General features: G+C 48.0%; 1 protein-coding gene across 3 annotated transcripts in view; it reads left to right on the top strand.

Annotated features, from left to right (window-relative positions):
- The first annotated feature begins 318 nt into the window (after window positions 1-318).
- kifc1 (kinesin family member C1) overlaps window positions 319-8,040 on the top strand; it is a 28,387-nt gene continuing 20,665 nt past the window's right edge. For 2 of the 3 annotated variants that reach the window (XM_038815765.1, XM_038815764.1), the window contains exons 1-5: window positions 319-353; window positions 2,122-2,245; window positions 3,733-3,867; window positions 4,820-4,904; window positions 5,976-6,050. In XM_038815765.1, coding sequence (XP_038671693.1) covers window positions 334-353; window positions 2,122-2,245; window positions 3,733-3,867; window positions 4,820-4,904; window positions 5,976-6,050 — 439 coding nt within the window. In that variant the 5' untranslated portion in view covers window positions 319-333. The remainder of the gene's footprint in view (window positions 354-2,121; window positions 2,246-3,732; window positions 3,868-4,819; window positions 4,905-5,975; window positions 6,051-8,040) is intronic. The other variant, XM_038815767.1, reaches the window with a different exon arrangement.

Here is an 8,040-nt window from a genome sequence, read left to right as displayed (position 1 = left end):
GTGTGAGGGAGTGTGTGTGTGAGGGAGTGTGTGTGTGAGGGAGTGTGTGTGTGAGGGGATGTGTGTGTGTGTGTGTGTGTGAGGGGATGTGTGTGTGTGTGTGTGTGTGAGGGGGATGTGTGTGTGTGTAAGGGGGAATGTATGTGTGTGTGTGTGTGTGAGGGGGAATGTGTGTGTGTGAGGGGGAGTGTGTGTGAGAGGGAAAGGGGGAATGTGTGTGTGTGTGTGTGAAAGGGGGAATGTGTGAGAGAAAGTGAATTTAAACCAGGAGTGACCATTCTTCTGTTAATTTTACAATAATTTTGGAATGGGACAAAACTGGTCGACAGGTGCATGTTGTATATTGTGGCATGGTAAATGTGGATGGAATTTGACAGGAGCTTGCAAGGGTTGATATGAGTCACTTGTTTGAGGGCAACGGGACCACCGGCAAATAGGAGCCCTTTAAAAGTGATCTAGCCTGAGTTCAGGGTCTATATGTTCCTGTTAGGGTGAAGGGCAAGGCTGGCAGGAGTAGAGAACAGTGAGAAAACGTATTGAGGTTTTTACCAGGAAAAAGAAGGAGGCATGACTCCGGTACCAGCAGCTGGGATCAGGAGTCCCTGGAGGTGTACAGTAAACACAAGAGTATACTCGAGAAGGAAATTAGGAGGGCAAAAAGGGGGCATGATATATATTTGCTGAGAGGATTAAGGTGAATCCAAAGGGATACTTTAAGCATATTAAAGGAAAAAGAATAACTGAGAGAATGGGACCCCTCAAGGACCAAGGTGGAACCGTATGTATGACCCGCAGGAGAAGGGTGAGGTTCATGATGAATATTTCTCCTCTGTGTTTCCCGTGGAGAAAGACAGAAGACTTGGGAACCTGGGAATGTGTGTGGGACAAATTGGCGACAGTTCGCATTACAGTAGAGGAGGTGATGGACATATTAAAATATATAAAGGTGGATACATGTCCTGGTCCTGACCAGTTATATCCAAAAATACTGCGTGAGGCTAGAGAGGAAATTGGGTGATCCCTGGCTGAGATATTTGCATCATTGTTAGCCACGGATGAGGTACCAGAAGACTGGAGGGGAGCAAATGTTGTGCCCTTGTTAATAAAGGTTGCAAAGAAAAACTTGGGAATTATAGACCGGTATAGAAAGGGCAGCACAGTGGTTAGCATGGTTGCTTCACAGCGCCAGGGTCCCAGGTTCGATTTCCGGTTTGGGTCACTGTCTGTGCAGAGTCTGCACGTTCTCCCCATGTCTGCGTGGGTTTCCTCCCACAGTCCAAAGTGGATTGGAAATGCTAAATTACCCTTCGTGTCCAAAAAAAGGTTAGATGGGGTTACTGGGTTATGGTGGACGTGTGGGCTTAGATCGGGTGATCTTTCCAACCGTGTGGTTGGGGGAGGGAGAGAGAGAGAAGAGGTGCTTGGGGAATGTGGGGGGGGGGGGAATGTGGGAGCACTGGATTGTGGGGTGGGGGGGAGGAATGTGGGAGTGCTGGAATGGGCAGAGGGGGGAGATGTGTAAGGGGGAGAGGGGGGGAATGTGGGAGGGGGAGAGAGAAGAGTGGGTATTTGGAGGCAGGGGAGAGAATAAGACCATAAGACGTAGGAGCAGAGGCAGGCCACTCGGCCCATCGAGTCTGCTCCGCCATTCAATGAGAGAATGGCTGATCTGATGTGATAATCCTCAACACTTTCCCGCCTTAGCCCCATATCCCTCTATTTTCTCACTGATTAAAAACCTGCCTATCTAGCCTTGAACATAATTAACGGCCCAGCCTCTACAGCTCTCTGCGGTAAAGAATTCCACAGATTCATTCCCCTCTGAGAGAAGAAATTCCTCCTCATCTCTGTCTCAAATGGACAACCCCCTTACCCCGAGTATGCCCTCTCAGAGGGTGTGTGTGTGGGGGCATTGGGCAGAGGATGGTGGAGGCTCTGTTATTGAGAGCTTGCTGATGGATTTGAGGGTAGTCTGGTGTGGTAGATGATCGGCTGTGATCCAGTGGAGCAGGCCCGAGGGGCCCGGTGGTCTGCTCCTTGGTTTCTCTACTACATACTGGCATTGTTTTAAAGTATCATGTGGGGTGAAGGTGGTGTTGACCCTGTTCTCACTTTTGGCAGCATTCCTCTTTTTGAAGAATCCGGTGTGATCATGGCTGCAACCCAACGCAGCTTAATATTGCAGCCACACCTGGCGGCAGAGACCATTGCAAAGAAGCGCAAAGTGACAGATGACAATGCAGAGGTAAGTGGCACATTCAGTGGGGAGAAATCCCACCACTGATTCTAAATAAGCTGCAGGAGGTTTGCTGCTGCTCTGTGTATTGTGTGTATCGAAGGAGCAAATATCCGGCAAGATTGAATAGTGCAAGAGATAAGGCTGAGGTGGTGCTGGAGTTGAAAGGAGATGACTGGAGACACGGGTGTCCAACAGTGACGCTGCAGAACCAGTTACAATACCTGATCTCAATCCACGCCATCAGTGGTAAAGGAACTGGGTCTTTTGAGCTGATATTTTTAAGCTTCTCTTGAGCTTTTAACTTCTCTCTTCGTTGAGATGTTTTTCGGTGAAATCTACCGTTGCCGCAGTGTCTATGTCTGATCAAGTAGGCTTACATTAACACTGCAATGAAGTTACTGTGAAAAGCCCCTAGTCGCCACACTCCGGCGCCTGTTCGGGTACACGGAGAGAGAATTCAGAATGTCCGATTCGCCTAACAAGCACGTCTTTCGGGACTTGTGGGAGGATACCGGAGCACCCGGAGGCAACTCACGCAGACACGGGGAGAATGTGCAGAATCCACACAGACGGTGACCCAAGCTGGGAATCGTACCCAGGACCCTGGCACTGTGAAGCAACAGTGCTAACCACCATGCTACAGTCTACTGAGGCAGAAGAAAGCTGAAGGCTACCCTGTGTTCCGCATCTGAAGTATTTTTTCCCCCTGTTTATTTAAAAGATTTTATGGTCATCACTAGATCAGACCAGAGCTGTCGCTGCTGTCCTTGACACCCAATCTCCATGAGACGTAACTGGCCATGATTTTGCAGCGTTTGATCAAGTCGCGTGTTCGAGTAAAAAGAACTTTATCCTGTCCTGATGGAATGTCGCCATCCTGAATCATTTCTCTCTCCACAGATAATCTTTATTAGTGTCACAAGTAGGCTTATATTAACACTGCAATTAAGTTACTGTGAAAAGCCTGTAGTCGCCATATTCTGGCGCCTGTTTGGGTACACTGAGGGGGAATTCAGAATGTCCAATTCACCTAACAGCACGTCATTCGGGACTTGTGGGAGGAAACCGGAGGGAACCCACGCAAACACTGGGAGAGCGTACAGACTCCACGCATGCTCCCAGAGCTGAGTCGACTGCAGGTGTAAAATAATGTGTGAAGCACTGACCTGCTTTTGCCCAAATTGCCCTGCACAGTTCAATCACAGCATGCTGATGCTTGGATGTAGCACTCGGTATATGTGATATGATTAACTCGAAGTGGAATCCACAAATGCCATTCTCATTAAAATAAGGCTGTGTAATTGCTATGCAAAGTACATCTCTGCAGAACAATTTTTAAAAATTGTCTTTTTTTCATTGTGCTTCTGCTGAAAACCCACTTTAGTTGATGTGTTCCCAGGCCCTTGGTGCCAGGTTAGCATGTCCACTTGTGATAGTTCAAATGTAAACGTGCGGATACAGGTGACACTGAAATAGTTGCTCGCTTTTGACAGCGCTCTCCTCTAATGGATCGGAAGGTTAATATCGCGACCGTTGCTAACAGTAACAGGAACCCATCTCAGCGCTCACGCCTTCCTCAACCATCAGCGAAGAGAATGAAGCTGAATACAGCAGTGGACAACATTGATGTGAGTCTCCCAAAGTGGCTCTGTAGTTATAGACGTGGGGATAAACTGTGATTTGCGGGGGGGGGGAGAGAGAGGGAGAGTCAATGCCTTTTTAAAAAAAAAAAACAGTATTGAAGGCAGCAACAGACACTAAAATGATTGCAGCAATCATTCTCCAGACGCCACTGATCCTGAAACCCGGTCTCCGCACTACCGATTGTCCAGCCTGTCACTGCACATTGGTGTCTCTGTAAGCCCACCTTGGGAAGGGCTGAAAGCGTTTGCTTTAAAGCAGCATTTTCTGCTTGAGTTGAGTTTATAGGATCAGGTCCCATGCTGCATTTCTGAGATGCAGTTAATCTTACATTAACACTGCAATGAAGTTACTGTGAAAATCCCCTCGTCGCCACACTCCGGCGCCTGTTCGGGTACACTGAGGGAGAATTCAGAATGTCCAATTCGCCTAACAGCATGTCTTTCGGAACTTGTGGGAGAAACCGGAGCACCCGGAGAAAACCCACGCATACACTGGGAGAACGTGCAGACTCCGCACAGACAGTCACCCAAGCCGGGAATCGATCCTGGGACCCTGGCACTGTGAAGCTACAGTGCTAACCACTGTGCTACCGTGCGTTTAAACTAACACCTCAGCTCGTTGCTTCTGCCCGATGACTTGTTAAACCAAGACTCCTGCATGTGAATGTAAAGATTCCACCACCCGATTCGTAGGCAGTTGAAAAGCTCTTGAGCGCGCCACCCATCAGTAAACAGTTGAAGTTGTGTTGAAGAAAAACTGTCACCGGAACAGGCTCTTGAATCAAAGATCTTTTGAGTAGAGCTGCTGGATGATTCTGGGGGGGCCCTGTCTGAGCTTGTTTTTCTAGCTTTTGTGTTGCTAATGCCGAGTGACAATAAAGCCAGTTGAGTATTTCTTTGCACAATAATGAAGTGTTATTTATCTTACCTGATGCAGCCTGCCGTTGTTGTGAAGAAATTTGGCTGTAGCAGCAGAATGATTTCAAACAGGCCCTCGATTGGGGTGAGGAGCCAGTATGGAGGTACGGACCTGAACCTTGTTTCAGATTTGACAATCACTGCAGTGTTTTTTTAAATCCACTTTGCATTCCCTGCTAATAATAATATTTATTAGTGTCACAAATAGGCTTCCATTACAACTAAGTTAATGTGAAAAGCCCCTCGTCGCCACCTTCTGGCACCTGTTCGGGTACACAGGGAGAATTCAGAATGTCCAATTCACCTAACAGCACATCTTTGGGACTTGTGGGAGGAAACCGGAGCACCCGGAGGAAACCCACGCAGACATGGGGAGAACGTGCAGACTCCGCACAGACAGTGACCCAAGCCGGAAATTGAACCTGGTATCCTGGCGCTTTGAAGTAATTGTGCTAACCACTGTGCTACCGTGCCGCTGTCTAGTTGCATGCTGTTGGCCGATCAAATCCTTACTGAGATGAAATGGTCCAGTGGTTGCAACCTAGTACCGCACAGTTTCCCCCTTTTTGAGCAGTGATGGTGTGATAAAGCCAGTGCAGGCTGCTCAGGCTGTCCCGGAAACATAGCATTGCTCTTAGCGAAAGTGCATGTTAATTACTGTTCACAATTCATTTGCTATCTGCACCGGCTAGGGAGCATATTTCGTGTTGCAAACCTGGTCCGCTAATGGCTAGCTTTCCACGCTCGCCTCCTTCCTCAACACCTCCATATGACAGCATTCAGAATCCCACCGCTCACATCGTTATCCTTCCTCTCATCACCCACCCAAATACTTATAAGATCGTACTCCCGTCTAGGTGACGTCTTTGACTCTGGCTCAGACTTGGAGAATAGGTTCCAATCTATGCTGGTCCATAATGGAATGTCATCCAGCATTTAAATGACTATTTTGTTTGATGTAACTGTGAACAGTTAATGAGGTGGGGAGCTAAAGTTGATGGTGTGCAAGTAATGAGCTTTGCCATATTCGGGCCAGTGCTGTTTGCGGAAAGTTAATACGACCACAAACATGGCCCTGACCCGATGACTTGCTCTGCTAGATTTTGTAGCTTTGCGATGAATGGATGCCTCCACATAGGTTTCATATAAAACCTGCGCCATTTAATTTCCTACAGTTGGATTGACGAAAGCTGCTCAAGGGGCGGAGGCTAGGAGTCGGCCTGTGAACTGTGCTGCCACAGTTGCTGGAGGTAAGTGTGGTTCCTGCCTCGAGTTTCCCATCACTCTGAGAAGGGAATAATCAGCATAAACCAGTTGACGTAACCCAACAATGCAACCAAACCCATATGAATTAGCACACATTTTCGCCTACAGCAGGGCTGATGCCTAGTGTGGTCTAATCTACCTATGGTAAGATAGAATTCGCTCTCTTCAAGAGTTTGCAGTCTCAGGGAAGGTAAGTCATTACGACTGAGATAAGACCATCAGATATAGGAGCACTGTACCCACTGTGGTACCTATTCAACACAGGAACTCTGAGGTTCCTCAGGCAGCAGCTTCCAAACCCTTTGCTACCACCATCTAGAAGGACAAGAGCAGCAGGTATCTGGTGGGGTTCCCCTCCGAGTCACTCCCCATATATTGGCCTTTCTTCACTCTCACTGGGTCAAAATCCTGGAGCTCCCTCCCTAACAGCACAGTCAGGGACTGCAGCGGGTTCAAAAAGGCAACACACCAGGAACTTTTGGAGGGCAAGTTGATATGGGGAATAAATGCTGGCCTAACTAGCAACGCGCACACCCTGTAAGTTACATTTAATTTTTTTTTTCCAGTTTTAAACCTTTATTAACAAATGAAACTTAAATAGACAGGAATTCTCTGGCAGAGCACTCCCACTTGGGGGTTTCCCGGCGGCTTGTGGTGTGGTCAATGGGAAATCCATTGGTGGGCGTAGAGATTCCCACCACCAGCGGATGACGCACCGCCGAGAAATGTGCCTGGGGAACGAAGAATCCAGCCCTGCATTTACACCGTGAAAATTAGTCTTCCAAACCGCCCTCCCCCAACACTAGGCAAACCCCCTCTTGAGATGTGGAAGGCATGTCATAGGGCTTCCACTCTGTTGTGGAAGTGCAAGAAACTTCAAAACAGAACCCTGCTTTCTGAAAAACAGACACTTCTGGCTGGTAACCTGCCACACATTGCCTCTTCACAGCTGTTTTTCCAGTGCAGAGCAACACTGCGCAGGCGATGTAACTTGGTCACTCCTAACCCCTCAAGTATTCTTTGGCCTCTTTCATGTTCTAGTCCATTGTTCTTAACCCCTTTTGCCCCCAGTTTCTGGTCAAAAGAAATTTTAATAACCTCGCCGTATTTATTTATGACTTTTTCCATCTATCATAGAATTTACAGTGTAGAAGGAGGCCCATCGTGTCTGCACCGACCCTTGGAAAGAGCACCCTATTTAAACGCACACCTGCACCCTATCCCAGTAACCCCACCTAACCTTTTGGACACTAAGGGTCAATTGATGATGGCCAGTCCACCTGACCTGTACATCTTACGACACTGCAATTAAGTTACTGCGAAAAGCCCCATGTCGCCACATTCAGGTACCTGTTCAGGTACATAGAGGGAGAATTCAGAATGTCCAATTCACCTAACAGCATGTGGGAGGAAACCGGAGCTCCCAGAGGAAATCCATGCAGACACGGGGAGAACGTGCAGACTCCGCACACAGTCACCCAAGGCCAGAATTGAACCTGGGACCCTGGAGCTGTGAGGCCGCAGTGCTAACTACTGTGCCACCCACTTTCCTCAAATTACTGAATATATTTAAGAAGGAAATACATAATAATCACTTATTGTCACAAGTAGGCTTCAATGAAGTTACTGTGAAAAGCCCCTAGTCACCACGTTCCGGCGCCTGTTCGGGGAGGCCGGTATGGGAATTGAACCCGCGCTGCTGGCTTTGTTCTGCATTACAAGCCAGCTGTTTAGCCCACTGAGCTAAACCAGTCCCATTAAAAGAAGAGGGCGCCTCCAGCTGTGCTGCACTCCCTCAGTACTGTGCTGTAGTCGCAGCCTCATTTCGAGACATTAAAGACATCAAGGAGAATATGGCCTATGACGTTGAGAGTGAGGATCAGCTATGACCACATTGAATGCTGAAACAGCCTTGAACCTACTCCTCATGTTTTCTATGCTTCTGGAAGGGTGATGGTGCTTTAACACTTGGGC

This window comes from Scyliorhinus canicula, chromosome 13 (assembly GCF_902713615.1).
Source record: "Scyliorhinus canicula chromosome 13, sScyCan1.1, whole genome shotgun sequence".
In the NCBI taxonomy this organism is placed as follows: domain Eukaryota; kingdom Metazoa; phylum Chordata; class Chondrichthyes; order Carcharhiniformes; family Scyliorhinidae; genus Scyliorhinus; species Scyliorhinus canicula.
The sequence above is the reverse complement of the archived record's forward strand: the minus strand, read 5'-3'. Positions and strand labels throughout refer to the sequence as shown.